The sequence below is a fragment of the Dermacentor albipictus genome, chromosome 9, assembly GCF_038994185.2.
Source record: "Dermacentor albipictus isolate Rhodes 1998 colony chromosome 9, USDA_Dalb.pri_finalv2, whole genome shotgun sequence".
NCBI lineage: Eukaryota > Metazoa > Arthropoda > Arachnida > Ixodida > Ixodidae > Dermacentor > Dermacentor albipictus.
This window is the reverse complement of record NC_091829.1, coordinates 72,347,589-72,363,328: the sequence shown is the minus strand read 5'-3', so window position 1 is coordinate 72,363,328 and position 15,740 is coordinate 72,347,589. Positions and strand designations below refer to the sequence as shown.

Here is a 15,740-nt window from a genome sequence, read left to right as displayed (position 1 = left end):
ACAGGCTCGAGCGTCGAGTGTACCCTCCACCGCACCCTAAACTCGACAGAGAAGAAAGCCTAATCCTTAGACACCTGCAAAGTAACACATACACGCACGGAACGATGATGCATCGCCTCTACCCGACACTCCACGGCTACCTCTGCCCACTGTGCAACGTACCCGACACTCTGGCACACTTGCTCCTGGAATGCCCGTGGCAGGCAGGCAGCGAAATGCAACCAGAAACGCAGGCAAACGACCTGTTCGAAACGTGGGAGGCCAAGCTAACCCTCGGGGACCTGGAAGACCAACGACAACTCGTCGCCAGGGCTAAGAGGGCAGTCGAAGCCAGGGGGTTCCTGGACTAAGGAGCCCTCCCACCTTAGGGTGATACCCGGCCTCGCTCGTGACACTGTTTCGTCTAATAAACGTTTCTCTCTCTCTCTTAACACATGCAAAAAACAATTATGAGTTGAGGCATGTCTGTCGAAGAGCTCCACAGATAAAAACGAGCTATGTAGCGCAAACGTCCGAATTTCAACTCATATGTTTTCTTAACACTAAGAAGCACATTCAACATCTCACCTATGAGAGTACTTCATTTAGGACTTACAAAGATGGCGTTACAGAGTGGTCGGTACATAGTAAAAAGTAGTATACGTATTGAGTGCAAGTGCTATGTAAGTATTGGCGTAACGTCATGTTATTCAATGAGTATTTTCATTATGTGAAACTGACCCTGGGTTATGTTCACTGTGTTGGGGGGTATCCTTGCTGCTTTCTGTCAAATGGTGCGGCTGACTCTAGGGGGATGGGTCTCGTCAGCCAATTCACCTTCTGTCCTTGTCCTAAAATGTACTGTAAAACTGCTACACATTGAATAAAACTTCACTTAATATCTTCACATCACATCTATCTAAAAAGGCAGCATCGGAGCTGCGCTCAAGCTAAAGCTTCATTTTCGGGCAGAGCACTTTTCCGATTTTGCTGACGAATAATCGAACGGTTTGGGATCGCATCAGGTTTTACTCCAGTAACGTAATAACTCTTCTTTTCTTAAATCTGGGTGCATTAGAGTTAATAAGGACACCTATGCATATTCATGACCTCTGCGTGCAAGTAACGATGTTTCCATACCTAACAAATGTTGTAAAATATTGGAAGAGTTATTTTTTCGCTTTCACGAGTCGTTACTATTGCTTACTGAAAGAGAAGCAGTGCTGACAAACACATCATTCAGGCGCATTTTAGGCGCCGCTGACAAAAGTCTGTGCCGAAGGGCTCACTGAAGCGTACTGGATTTTCTCCGGGTCATAAAAGCAAGCAAAGCAATATTAAGTGAGGTGAACATAGAGGAACATATTCATACTCTAGGGATAAGCCATCCAAGCTTTTAGAAATCATTTGTGATTGGCTACCTCCTTCTCTTTGAAAAATATAATAACTTTGTCCTGTGTGTATATTTAAATATATTGTGTATGTTCCCGGTATTACAGTGACAATGTAAAACAGTGTTGAAGTAAGAAAACACGGATGAGGCATCCGCCGCTTGTGCTTTTAATGTACTTGTACTCTTATTCTCAGCATTTGCAGAAATAAATCGAAAGTATGAATGAAATGCCGCGCACGTCAGCGCGAATAATGATCCAACAAGCTATAAGCCACATTAAATTATTTAGTGAAAAGGCAAGTCAAAAGAAACCTCAAATGATGTGAATGACAGAACTGTGGTAATGACAGTTTAGGTGTGTTATTAGGGTGGGAGGCTTCGGCATCGCCGGTAGGGGAGGGGGAGGCTCTTCCTCCTCTAGAAAACTCCGGAGGTGGCTCAGACCCGAGAGCCACCTCCATAGACGGCACCGACGAGTCTGTGTGGGCATTTCATTCCAAGGACATGAGCACAACCTACATGCCTCGATCTGCCATTAAGAAGACCTGCTTGGTTGACGACTATTTGCGTGGCTGCAATGTGGCGAAAGGGCTGCGTCTGCTCAGCTCTGTACCTGAGGCGGGTAAGTTAATCGTATTTGCCACCAGAAAAAATCGTCGGCACATACGATGCATGTTGGCGAAAGAAACTTTGGCACTTTCGCACGAACTGTCTGCAACCAATTCGTGCTGTGTGTCTTGGCGACCACGGACTTCCAGGGACACTGTGCGGAAATAAAGATTTTCGCCTCATAGCACAAATACGACATGCGTAGAGAACTTCACTAGTACGTCCCCTACAATATATAATAGAGTCAGCAGCGTAAATAGGTTGCAAATATTTTAACAATGGTGAGGGCATCAATGGTGAGGGCAATGCCGGCGCGGTCAACACGTGGGCGTGTATGTCTCAGTAACTCGATGGATCGATCGGTGCAGTGGTGATGCGGGAATGAACTCTGGTCATGTTCAATGCATCGAGCACATATTCAATTTCTCAGCACGCTTCAACCACTGCTAGCACATGCAACTAAGGTTGATTTCATTCTTAGGCAACGCACCCACAAACGAAACACGAGAAAAACGGTACAAGCGCTAGTGTAACTGGAAGTTTTTGCTTGATGAAAAATTTGTATACCCAGTAATCATAAAATTCACGTACATTAGACTAAGAAATCATCACACGCTCACGAGCGATCAATGAACGGGAATTCTTCGTGTGCAACTTGTTTACTTTCTCGGCGCACAGAAGTAATCCATATCTGTCGTCTGCGTTTTTCGTACCATTTTCTTGGGAATCGGTTGAATTTCACTGGTGGCATCAACGTTTTCGTGTTTACGTTCATTTTGTGGCAATTAAGAAGGCAATAAAAGGTTTCACTCTTCCGAAAAGGCGCCATTGCAAACCGGAGACCTTTCCCGCGCACCGCAAGCTCAGTGCGCACGACCATGAAGTGAAGCGCCGGAAACGTACACCCGTGGGAGGTTAAATCATTCCGCCAGGGGAAAAACGAGCGCTGGCGTCTGGTATGAAACTTGACGTGCGGACGTCTATTGGCTGACACACAAAATATCCCCCGTGCGGCAGGCACGTTGAAGGCGCAGCCAAGTGTCCGGCACTGCCCCGCTATTCGGAAGATCCCGTGAGGACGCGCGTAGGGTGATTCGTAGGCGCGATTCACAGCAACCGCAGACAGACCTCCGCTCACGCAGCGCTTTGTTTCCATACCTATGACGTGTGTTACTCTGGCGCCATGTCGTAGCCATCGTCGCTGCAAGACCCCTTGTGCGCGTGCTTCTGCACGGCACTAAGCTTTTCTTCTCACGCTATCACCATACCGTTTTCCCCGCTTTCGGCTCCGCACTCTCTCCTTCTCGCCGCCTCCCCCCCCCCCCTCCGCTGCGCTAAGCGTGCGCTCTCATTATTCGCTGTGCTTGTTCGCTCGGTAACGCAATAGGACGCCGCCATCGGAGCTCGCGGCGCCCAAGAGCTGCGCTCTAAAACATTAAACCAAATGTACTAAATACTTTCGCATTCCCACACGTAACCAGTTTTAAGTTGATCCGCCGGTGTTTTCTACTAATTGTTGTAGATATTAGGTTCAATAAATTTATCATGCATAATAAAATGGAATAGACCGTAAATGGTCTTTCATCTATAGCGATTCCAAAGCAGCAATTAAGAGCTTTCACAAAGGCTATGTAGCTGGGACTTCGGCTAAAATTATCGACGAAGTCGGAACTATCAAAACTGAAATCCGATGGTTTCCTGCACATATGGGACAAGTGGACGAGACTCGGCCCAACCTCAATGAGGTGACGAACGACCTGGCACGAGGACTTGCTTGCCGTGCTGGTCAGAACAGAACCGACGCCCACTGCCATTCCGGGGAGCATAATGATCACTTACTAACTTACAACAACATCACTAAATCTTACTACTTCGGGCGTAGGCAATTCCCACTGCCACACGTAAAATCGAACAAGGCTCAGGCAGTCACGCTACGTTTACTGCAAACCGGGACGTACCCCACTCCGTATTTCATAAATAAAATTCACCCCGAAAGAGAAATTAGGAAAGAATGTAACGTGTGCGTTGGCATCATTGACATCAGACACCTGCTGGCGGGCTGTCCCGCGACTCTCGCCGACCCCGAAGAAAAATGGCTTTACTGGCAAAAGTTGGTAACAAGCTCAACCTGAAAGAGGTGACGAATGACCTGGCACGAGGACTTGCTTGCCGTGCCGGTCAGAACCGAACCGACGCCCACTGCCATTCCGGGGAGCATAAAGATCACTTACTAACTTACAACAACATCACTAAATATTACTACTTCGGGCGTAGGCAATTCCCACTGCCACACGTAAAATCGAACAGGGCTCAGGCAGTCACGCTACGTTTACTGCAAACCGGGAGGTACCCCACTCCGTATTTCATAAATAAAATTCACCCCGAAAGAGAAATTAGGAAAGAATGTAACGTGTGCGTTGGCATCATTGACATCAGACACCTGCTGGCGGGCTGTCCCGCGACTCTCGCCGACCCCGAAGAAAAATCGCTTTACTGGCAAAAGTTGATAACAAGCTCTTCGTATAAAAATCAGCTACGGGCTGTCCAGAGGGTTCACGATGATGCCATAAGGCTCGGCGTGGCGGTGCCGAAGTGGAAGCGGCCCGCCTCGGTCTGAAAAGACAGGGCTTCAGGACACTAATAAAGTTTTGTGAATGAATGAATGGATGACTGTATCACATTTCTACAGTTGGAGCCCGAGAACTCAAAGGGAGTTGATGAAGGGGTCCCTGTGATAGATAGTGTTATTTAAATCCGCGTAGCAATATCATATAAATGAATGCACACATTAAAAATGTAAGGCAAGGCTTTATAAAATACTTGACAGCAAGCTAACTTTTTCAGAATTTAATAAATGGGCAGGAAACACTGGTGCAACGAGCTTGAAGAATACTGAATGTATTACGATGAAGTGATGCCTTTAGGAAGGGTATTTAAAAGACTCGCTGCTGTATTTTTAAAGGAGATGCTTGCATAATTTGTGTATTTACGCTAAACCTAGCCAAGGCCAGAGCACTGCGTAGAATTTGGAGCCAATGACTAGGGCAGAGCCTCGAGATACGACTTTGTCTAACCTGAATAGTTGCTCAAGGTGCCTGCGTAAGTTACTTAACAGAAATTCTAATCTTATCATTTTACAAGAAATAGAAGTAGAGGTGGCAGTACAATTGCAAATGTAGCGTGAACATTTTATCTAAATTCGGCTTGAAAAAAATAAATATTGTCTAGTAGTGACCGCAAGCAAATTAAAATAAAATTCATCATCTGCTACCGACAACCACCGTCGAAACATTGCCCTTTTAATTCGCTTTAGGCTGTAAAAAAAGTCGGTGTTCCGCCCGAAAGGCGAAGCAATGGTTGCGATAGCAAATTAGTAGACAGCTGTGCGAAGTAACGACAGTAGTTATTTCGACCATATAGCCAGAGCACAATAGCCTCGCACCCAGACCAACCGAACGCATACTCTCGCACCCGGGTTGCCCGGTCGGCCAGTGCCCTTTTGGACTGGGCTGATAAAGTGTGTTCGTCGGCGACCAGCAGACATGACAAGCGCCAGCTCTAAGACTCCGAAGTGCAGAAATGTGCCCTTTCACGCGGATCCAAAGTACAAGAAGGCATCTGGGCGGCATTGCGTCGTGTTTGGATGCCAAAACAACCAGCGCATAAGGAGCGGGTTATGCTATGTTCACACTACGGTCGTAACGCGCGTAACAGCTCTTTTGGCGTATCGAACGTAACGGCTGTAAAAAACGTTACGGCAGTTAAGCTGGCACCTTTGTTCACATTTACTGCTGCTTAAATTACGGCTTTTACAACAGGCCAATCAAATTTGGAGCTGCAGAATCGACGTCACCAGCGGTGCAATATGGCTCCTGCCAACATGCGAGCGCTGGCCGAGATCGAAGAAATTCACGCTCAAAACAAACTTATCGTCATGTATTCAATCGCCCAAAGACGACGAAGGCGACGCAGAAGGGTTTGGGTGCGGCAAGTATTTCTCGACAGGGCTGTGGACGGCGATTTTCACAACCTTTTCGCCAAGCTCCGAGTTGGTGACACTGCGATGTTTCATAACATCATGCGCATGTCGCCCCAGCAGTTCCGCTTCCTTGAAAACCTAATGAGACCACTCATCGAAGTTCGGAGCACGCATCTGCGGCCATCGCTTTCCTCGGCGGATAAACCAGATGAACTGAAAACAGTCTCGCAAGGCGCACTGCAAAAATTTTCACGAACACAGCCAATCGTGCGCACGGAATGGCGGAATGGCACTTCCCACGCCCGGAGCTGTCTGCAGACGGGAGGACGGAAGTGTCGTCACCGGTTGTTGAAAGCCGAAAGCTTATCAGTCATTGGCTGTGTCACAACGGTCGTAACATAACAGTCGTAAATGTTGCCGACCCTTTAACACTCTCACCCACGATTTTTGCGAGAATTGCGCACGTTGGTACCTTTACGTTCGCAGTCTGAACTAGACGCATACGCTTGTTGCGCTTCCGCTTACGTATGTTACGAAAAATCGGCGCCTTACGAACGTAGTCTGAACATAGCATTACTTAGCGCTGTTCGCAAAGAGCACAACACACGTAGGGAATCGTGATGGTGCGGTGTTTTCAGATGGCACCGATTTCCATCCGCAACGAAGAACGCCAAGCTGCGCCACCGGCGGATAGCTGCAGTGAATAGGAAGAACTAGCAAAACAGTAAAAATGTAGGAGTGAGTATCGCAGGTGATGCTCAGCAATTGCATGCTTTCAAAACATTTTAACTCAAAGGGGACCGACCATTAAAAATGCATTTGAAAAGTAACGGAGAGCACAAAACGAAAAGACCGGAACGAGCGAAGATACTGTTTCAGGAGAGCAGGCCCTGTCTCTCGAACGGCCCCTACTGCTCCCCCGGGAGAATCAGTGAGGATATATTGAAGCTGGAGCGCCGTAAGGCACGAGAATGCTATAATCTGGCATGACTGATATAGCCCGAGCGCCGCAGGCCCGAGAAAATGTTTTCGATGTACTGCGCCCATGCAAGGAGAATAGGTGACGCCAACGAGGAATTTAGCGCATTCTTCTGAGCACTTATGGGAGAAACACCCCTTTCCGCGAAACTCGTCGCAAAGCATACGCCCGGGAAAAATTTTGCCGCGTGATTCATGTTCGTAAGTAGAATTTTCATAAAGCTTTGTCGCGCAACCTTTAATAATATATGGCACCAACACAGTGCTTTATATTCCTTCACAGGTTACGTGCCAAAAATACGGAGATGGTACAGCTCACACGTGTTCTAACATACAGCACGCGGTTTGTACAAACGTAATAGCGTACTTACCCGATGTATTCGCTTCTGCAGTCTGCACGTGCGGCAGTCAGTGTGGCCATTGAGGACATGCATGAGGTCTTGAAGTTTGATTTTATCGAGACAGCGAAAATGAAAGGTTAGAAAAAACGCGAAACACGCCTTCCGCTCAGCTAAAAAGCCCAAGTTTCGCTTTTGCGCTAGGTCGCATCTCCCGGTGTGGCAGCCCAGGCCTGCTACTTCGCGGCGCTTGGGATAGATGGCGCGACCGGTGCTCACCAATATGGCGGCGCGCTTTGAATTCATGGTGTCCTGGTTCAATATTAGGTTCAATAAGTTTATCATGCATAATAATATAGAACAGAGTGCACCATATTTATAAAGTTGGAACCCCAGAACTCAAAGCGAGTTGATGAAGGAGTCCCTATGATAGATAGTGTTATTTATATCCTTGTAACAATATCATGTAGATGAGTGCACATTAAAAAAATAATACAAGACTTTGTACAAAACATCACAGAAAACAAACTTTTGAGAATTTAGGAAATGTACAGGAAATACTGGTGCGTACGAGCTTGAAGAATACTGAAAGTGATATGATGAAGTGATGTCTTTAGGAAGGGTATTACAAAGACCTGTTGCTGTATTCGCAAACCATAGAGAAAGGGAATTGAACAAGAGCGGACACTCGGCGAAAATTGGAAACAGGAAACACGTCACGCTATACTTTTAACATCGACGAATTGGGGTCGCGAGCATCGAGAAAAAGAAGAATGTGAAATGAGATTAACAGCAATTGTTTAATTTATTTTATTCTTTCCCGGAAAAATTAAAGATATCTGCGTATAAATTAAGTTAAACTTTGCGGCTTACTTCCGTTGCCTAGCGACAGGCGAACGGGCGAATGACGAGGCAGATGTTTGCGTCATTCGTCAGACACGCCGCCGAAGCGAGAGCGACCGGCCGTGTATCTGAGCGTTGGACTGTTTGCTCACCCGTGTGACTGTTTTTCTGTTTTGGGATTTAGCCTGGTTTCATGGGCACCCGGCGAATTCTAGCGTTCGTTCGGAACTGCGACATGACGAAATTGCACTATTGGACAACGGCAAGGTGAGAAACTTTCTTTGACAGTCTGCGACGCATTTCGAGCAATTAGGCTTATCTGGCACCTAGTCTAGACTTGTGATGCAGTTAACGAAAAACAGCGTGGCCGTCGTGGAGCAGTTAATTTTAATTAAAGAATCGTACTGGGAGATGTTTGCGACGCTTCCTGTAAGCCTTAACTAATTTTAACTAATTTCAGTAGTTTTGGGGCACGCGACGCTAGCATAGACGCTAGTCGCACAGGTTGCTGTGACGCTGCGACGCAGTTTCGCGTCTACTGATATTGGCGCTTTCGCTGACCCCCAACATTATTGTGACTAAATTGGTTACTTTTTGGCGTACTTTTCAAGCGCAGTGGGTGCGCCTGGCGCTGCGACGCAGTTAGCGAAAAGCAGCTCTGCCGTGGTGCGCGGTTTCGCGCTTTAATGCACTGACAAGTTCATGGCGCTTTTCTTTCTCTGACGCCCAACATTGTTGAAAATTATTTTGAGGCCCGCTCGCCGCGCCTGTCGTGACGCAGCAAAAAGCAGCTCGGCCTTCGCGCTTTAAATGCATCTAGCAAGATAAATTTGCGGCCCTTCCTCTGGCGCCCAACGTTACTGTAACTTATGTTTTGTTAAATTAAAAATGTTAAAGCTAATTGCCTTTGTTCGTAATCTCGTCTGTTCGCCGCTTTCGCGCATGTCGCCTCTTCAAGCGCTTTACATCAATGACACATGCTTGTCATTTACGTTTCTCAACAGATGTCCTCCTGTAGTGGCTCGTACGGCAGTTACTGTTGTGTACAGTGGTGCCAAAACAATGGAAGAACGAGAAAGAAGCCCGGCACCAGTTTTTTTCGTATCCCACAGGACAGCAGGTTTGTTGTGTTGCAATTTAGCAGCGCACTGTTTCTGCTGCTTTAATGAAAATATGCAGCAATGTCGCCCGATTATAACATTTATTTAGCTGAAGTAATCCAGTGAGGGGCATAATGTGTACGCTCTGGAATCAGTTTGGGATTCTTAAAAAATCATGAGCATTTACACATTGCAGCAAATGCATCTTTTTTTTGTGGTATAAGCGTACCATTGTACCTGTAACTTAAGAGTTGTGTACCTCTTTGTGAGTATCTTGTTATAGAAAATTTGCAAAATGAAACATTCTATCGCATTAAGTGGAACATTCTAGAGGCCCCTACAGCTGTTCGGCAATTTCAAAACTAGTGTACAAATTTTTTTTTATAACCAATGTAGCGCATTTTAAATTCCTGATATGTCAAGCATGTACACACTAATGCAATAAAATGCTTGATGCTTATTGTTTGTGCCATACAACATGCTCTTTTAAAACGTGCGCAGGTCGACGGCATGGGTGGCATATTCCCGCAGAGCCGACCTTATGGAAAAGCCGGCAGGTGTGTTGTACAAGTCATACAGGATATGCAGCGACCATTTCACTGCAAAAGATTTCCTGGACCCAGGTCGCACGCGACTCATTAGAACAGCTGTACCTACAGTTTCCTCAGGTACGCAATAGAGCAAAGTTCCAAGTGTCAGCACTGTCTTGGTGCACTTTGCTGTAGCTCATGTACGTCTCTGTGTCTTCATAGAATTGCTAGTGGTAAGAGTTTTGTGGCAATTATTTCGACCTGAACCAACCTCAGGTGAACATTTTTTTCTATTTATCTTTTGCAGATGCTGCCGATGTGCCATCTGTTGGATTCGCTGTTGCATCACATCAAAACACCGTTCCAGAGGACCATCTGGAAAAGTCTACTATAGGCATCAGCACTATGTTTGAAGACCCTGCTTTGCAAGGTGCTTGTAGTGTCCTGTGTTTGCGACTAACACTCAGTGTTGCCAATGAATGTAGGCTGCAGCCGTCCTGCAAGTGACGAACAAGCTGGTGAGGACGTCCTACATAAGACATGCGAGCAAGGCTCCCTCATGACGGCAAGCCATGCTGCTAAAGGTGAGTTTGGTGTATCAAGTTAAACTTAACAAAGTGGCAATGATGGGTATTTTTCCAGCAAGCCTACAACAGATGTCTGGCTGCAACACCCCTGTGAGCGAGCTAGGTGCAACGACCTCCCAGGTGGATATGTTTGGCAGCAGTTCTACAGAGGATGAGCGTTGTGCTGTTGATGGTAACTATCATACATTTTATAGAGCAGACGCATAGTTCTTTTAACAACATTATTGTTTCAAACCAGGGTGTGTTGAATTTGATTTTTAACTGAATCTGAAAAAGGTTAACCTGGCGATATAGATAAGGCATTTCTCTTTAGAGACTTTTTATGGACTAGTCAATATTTAATTGTTTTTCAGAAATCTCTCTCGACGTCTATTATACTTTCTGCCTGGAAAACAGCTAAAGTTATTCCGCTATTCAAATATGGTAGTAAGCAGTCCTTACTAAACTACAGACCCATCGTTATAACGTGTCATTCTTGTGAAATACTTCAATGTGTAATTTGCGAACATATTGAATTCTTGGAGTGTAATGGTTTATCTGGTGCTCAGCACGGTTTGCATTTATCACTGCAACCCAGCTTATTGAATACACTACCGTCGCACAGGCCCCATCAGGCCCTCTATGCAGGTGATCGAATTGATGCAATATTTATTGATATTTCAAAAGCTTTCGACACTGTGTTGCACTCTGAATTGTTCAAGAAGCTCACTGTTATTCTTAACAACAAAGTGTTTAACTGGATTTCTTTTTTATCCAATCGGTCTCAGTACGTACTATGACGTACTCTTTAGGTCTTCTCAATCCTCCACATGCAGTGTAACGTCTAGTGTGCCTCAAGGTTCAATATTGGGTGCGCTTCTATTTTTGATCTTAATAAATGATCTAACAAGTAATGTTCCTCTTAGAATCTGCATTAGGCAGATGATTGTGTATTGTACCATACGATTAAAACTCGTCACGATCACATGATCCATAACGACTCGTTTGCATCACTTCAATCATGGTGTGACTTGGCAGATGCAAATCAACTTCCAGAAAGTTGTACCTATGTCATTTACCAAACATTTTCCGCCTTCTCCACTTACCTATTCGTATAACGACTACCCTCTAGGAGATGCTTCACATCGAACTCGTGCAACCTAGTGCTTAGGCTGCTTGCAACGCATATTACGTTCATCCCCACTTAGCACACGACTCCTCACTTATAAAACGATGGTTCGTCCAATACTGAAGTGTGGCTCTGGCGTTTGGAATGCACACAAAATATCTATCAAAAAAAGTGCATCTGACAAGAAAGCTGTGGGCTTCGTTTATCGTTTTGACAGGTATTTTTTGCCCATTTCCCATCTTAGTCTTCAACTTGCCAGTCTCTCTTCTCGTCGTCACTTTGAATCTTTCAGGTTTCTTTATACTCTTACTCCCCACAATTCTCCATTCTCCTTACTTGGCAAGTAAGGGAAATCTAGACCCAATATCACCAGTCACCATGAGTTGAATACGTCCACTTGTCACCATCATACCGAAGCGTTTAGTCTCCCTGTCCCTTCTGAGATTGCGGAGTGCGCTGCCTGGTTACGCAAGATCTTTACCACTCAATGAATTTCTATTGTATATTAGTCATGATGTTCTGTGCTCTTTATGCTATTCTATGTATTGTATTTCCCCACTCCTGCGATAGCCCTTCTGGGCTGCAGTATATCGAAATAAGTGAAATTAATAAATAAGTCCTTAGTCGACCATAACCTTTGAATAACCATTACATACGAGGTAACTGGAAGGTCAAGGTGCGATATTTAAGAGTACTGTTCAGATTGGAGCACGCTCATAAAGTGCACAATCTTTTAGGATGATTATTCTTGTGACATATATTTTCCATATATGTGTACTATGATTGTATCATTGTTAAATTGTGTGGTGGACACTGGCACTTCTCATATCAGAAATTGAAGCTTTTATGAATGCTTGTCTGCAGAAGCATGAGCTTTGTAAATGCGTAGAGTGATATCTCTAACAAACTCTGTAAACACATGACGTACAACTTATAAACTATGCAATATTTATTTTGTTTAAAGAGCACAGTGGTATTAACTGTTGATGCTTAGCATTTGGTTAGGTCTTGCTGTGCAAGTTAGGAAATAATTGTCAACGCACAAGCTACCGTTGCATTGTACTTTCAACTATATTGGCAGTAAGTGAGGGAGGTAATGCAAAATTCTGCCAGGCAAGTTCTTGTTAGCGTTGTAGCTCAAATGATGCTTGGGATGCATAAGCTGTTTGGGTAATATCTTGCTCTGTGTTTTTGTGCAGATGCCATTTCCGAGGTGTCCCCAAGCGCCAACATTTTCGATTCAGCTGAAAGACCAGTAGGAAACTATCCCGGTAAGTGTTTGGTTCATTTAACGCTAGCCAAAGGCTTTGTGGATTTTCTTCAAGATGGGGGGTGTTCTTGTAATAGTGGTTCATTTTAATAATGGAAAAGTTGAGCAGCCGAAGGAAACTCATATTGTTTGATTTTTGTACTATTTACTCGAACTCCTTCATGAGTATATGCGAGAAAGGCTCCCTCATGGCTTTGACACAAAGCAATTTAGATCTACTTTTAATTGTGTTCATGGAGGCTCTGTGTAGGAATTGTACCTGCGAACAATGGTTATATTTGGTTGAATGTATCGTACTGTTTTACAGTTTCATAATGAGCTGTTCAGTATGAAGTAACCAGTAAATTAGTGTTGTATCAAGAAATTGTCGAATTGTTGTACACGTAGCTTTATTTATGCGTGCATATTTTTTGTATCTTACAGTTGCTTGGAAGAGCGCAGTGAGGAGCTCTCCGTCAACAAAATTTAGGGCGACCGTCCGGCGACTGCAGTCCAAGCTAGCAAGATGCCAGCGGACCATCAAACGGTTGCAGAAGAAGCAGAGCAAGCTACCGCCATCCATTTCGAAGGCACTGGGCATTATTCGTCCATCAGTGACAGAGGAGGTTTTTAAGCTTTTGTGTACACACCTGCGATTGCAGCAGAGGGGAAAAGGCAAGCGCTTCCCTATCTGGCTCAAAAAGTTTGCCTTGCATTTGAACTTCCGTGGACCCCGTGCATACCGTTTTTTGGCACCAATTTTCTCTTTGCCAACACAGCGTACTCTGAGACGCTGGTTGTGCAACTTTAGGATGTCACCAGGAGTGATTCCCGGAATTATTCAAAGTATTTCTGCTAGCACTCACGCATGGAATGAGCGCGACCGAGTATGCACCCTCATGTTTGATGAAATAGCTTTGAAAAAGAACTTACCCTATGATGCCGGTGAAGATATTGTGCATGGGTTTGCAGATGATGGCATCGAGCGGTCATCAAGTATTGCCGACAGAGCCATGGCTGTGCTTCTGGCAGGTATATCTAAGAGGTGGGTTCAGCCAGTCGCATTTACGATAGGACATGGGCAAATGTTATTGATAAATTACTAATCTCGATTATTGAGCAACTTAAAGCCGTCAGAATTGTTGTCAAAGCGGTAATCTGTGACCAAGGCACGTCAAATGTCAGCTTGGCGCAGAAATTGGGCATCACGATTGGGAAACCATATTTTGAAGTTCTAGGCGAGAGAGTTTATTTTATTTTTGATGTACCTCATTTGATCAAAACGACCCGCAACAATCTCCAAGCACATGAGTTGTTCATTGGGAAAGAAGTTGTGAATTGGTCTCATATTGAACAACTGTACAAATCCACACATGAACTAAGGTTACGATTGGCTCCAAAGATAACAGAGCGGCACATATACCAAAGGCCATTTTGTAACATGAAAGTCAGCAGAGCTGTACAAGTCCTGAGCTCATCAGTTAGTATTGCAATTATGACATTGGTTTATATAAATGAGCTTTCCTCTTCAGCTGTAGCTACAGCAAACTTTTGTGACCGTATGGATAAGCTATTCGACACATTGAACAGCTCCAGCCCCCATAGGAATGCTCAGAAATACAGATATGCCATAAAAAAGGGGCAAAATGAATTAATTAAATTTCTGAAAGAACAGCTTCCATGGATTGCTTCTTGGAAATTTTCTGGCAAGCGTCAGCCGCAAACAATCACTGGCTGGCAGATAACAATTCAGGCTGTCATCCATCTTTGGGACGATCTCTCGGCCAATTACAACTTCATCTATCTGCTAACTCGTAGGCTCCAACAGGACCCACTAGAGAACATGTTTGGGCACATCAGACAAAAGCACGGTTGCAATACTAACCCAAATGTGTCTCAGTTCATTTGTGGTTTAAAGCATATTTGTATTCAGAAAGCCTTCAAACTATCTGAGCAGGGCAACGTAGAAGATGATAGATCTAAACTCCTCCATGAAGTGTCGCCGTTGATGTAGTCGAATCAGTTGGCCCTGATAACTTTCCGTCTCTCGAAGACATTTCAGTTCTTGCAAAAGACATTCAGTCGCATATCATTGACGATTCAGCAGCATATTACGTGGCAGGCTTTCTGGTCAAAGTGTTCCTGGCAAAATCATTCGAAGGGTGCACTTGCCGACAGTTGCTGCAAGGTGACATAAATTCAGTGAGTGCCGAGCACCAGTATTTTACACTACTGAAGGCTTATCACGTACCGAGCAAACTGTTTGGAAATTTGACAGTGCCATCACAAAGATTGTTCGATTTTGTTCAAGAAATGGAGACCCACTTTCTTGCCGTGATTGAGGCTACAGCGCATCTTGCACATGTGTGTGATGTTTTGTATCAGTATCTGTTTGGTGTGGGGGAAATGGAATTTTGCTGCATTGCATGTCGCCAGAGATTTGTCAAAATGTATTGCCGGATACGTCTGTGTTGGCATGTTCGATTCGTAAACCGCAATTTAGACAAAGTTAGGTTTCATTCATCAGTGTCTGGCGTGCAGCTTGAAAAAGTTAAAGGTTAATGCAGTACTTCTTTTCACCAATGAACATATAATTGGCATTTAAGGTCTGCTAGGGCTCCCTTGCTCAAATTGAATAGCATTTTGGCAGGGTCACACTATTGATACATTACAAGTGTGTGGTGGTAGGTGGAGGGGGGCGGGGGGGGGGTGGTGGGGGGCGGGGGTGGTTGTGGTGGGTGGTGGCACCCTCCGGAGGTGCAGCAGCTCCTCCGGGGGGAGGGGGGGGGACATGGCCCTACAGAATGCTATTCCTTGTGAACACGGCACCCACAGCAGGCTCAAAACAATTTCTTTTAACCTTTACCAAGTGCCAGAGTATAGAGCAGTGCGCACTGGTGGTTGCCTCAAAAATGTTACTCTTGCCTGCGTCCGGCTGAAACGTTTAATGCTTCTATATTGATTTTGCACACCTTACTGAGCTGATAAGGAGTGGGTAAGGATTTAAGCCCAAAGCAATGCAGTTGTCTCAGCAAGACTACTTTGTT

The 15,740-nt window shown here is 45.0% G+C and overlaps 1 protein-coding gene across 1 annotated transcript; it reads left to right on the top strand.

Annotated features, from left to right (window-relative positions):
• The first annotated feature begins 1,891 nt into the window (after window positions 1-1,891).
• Window positions 1,892-13,879, top strand: LOC135921063 (uncharacterized). Its single transcript, XM_065455383.2, has 8 exons — window positions 1,892-1,994; window positions 8,304-8,386; window positions 9,721-9,772; window positions 10,057-10,179; window positions 10,235-10,333; window positions 10,392-10,508; window positions 12,644-12,715; window positions 13,138-13,879. The coding sequence occupies exons 1-8, from the start codon at window positions 1,892-1,894 to the stop codon at window positions 13,797-13,799; spliced, it is 1,311 nt and encodes a 436-aa protein (XP_065311455.2). The 3' UTR covers window positions 13,800-13,879.
• The last annotated feature ends 1,861 nt before the right edge of the window (window positions 13,880-15,740 follow it).

What these genes read in the sequence shown, in the direction of transcription:
- LOC135921063 (XM_065455383.2), top strand. Translation starts at nt 1,892, where the DNA reads ATGCCTCGATCTGCCATTAAGAAGACCTGCTTGGTTGACGACTATTTG. An exon ending in TGAAGACCCTGCTTTGCAAG is followed by an intron (nt 10,180 to 10,234) that starts GTGCTTGTAGTG and finishes CAATGAATGTAG; the next exon opens with GCTGCAGCCGTCCTGCAAGT. An exon ending in GGCAAGCCATGCTGCTAAAG is followed by an intron (nt 10,334 to 10,391) that starts GTGAGTTTGGTG and finishes GTATTTTTCCAG; the next exon opens with CAAGCCTACAACAGATGTCT.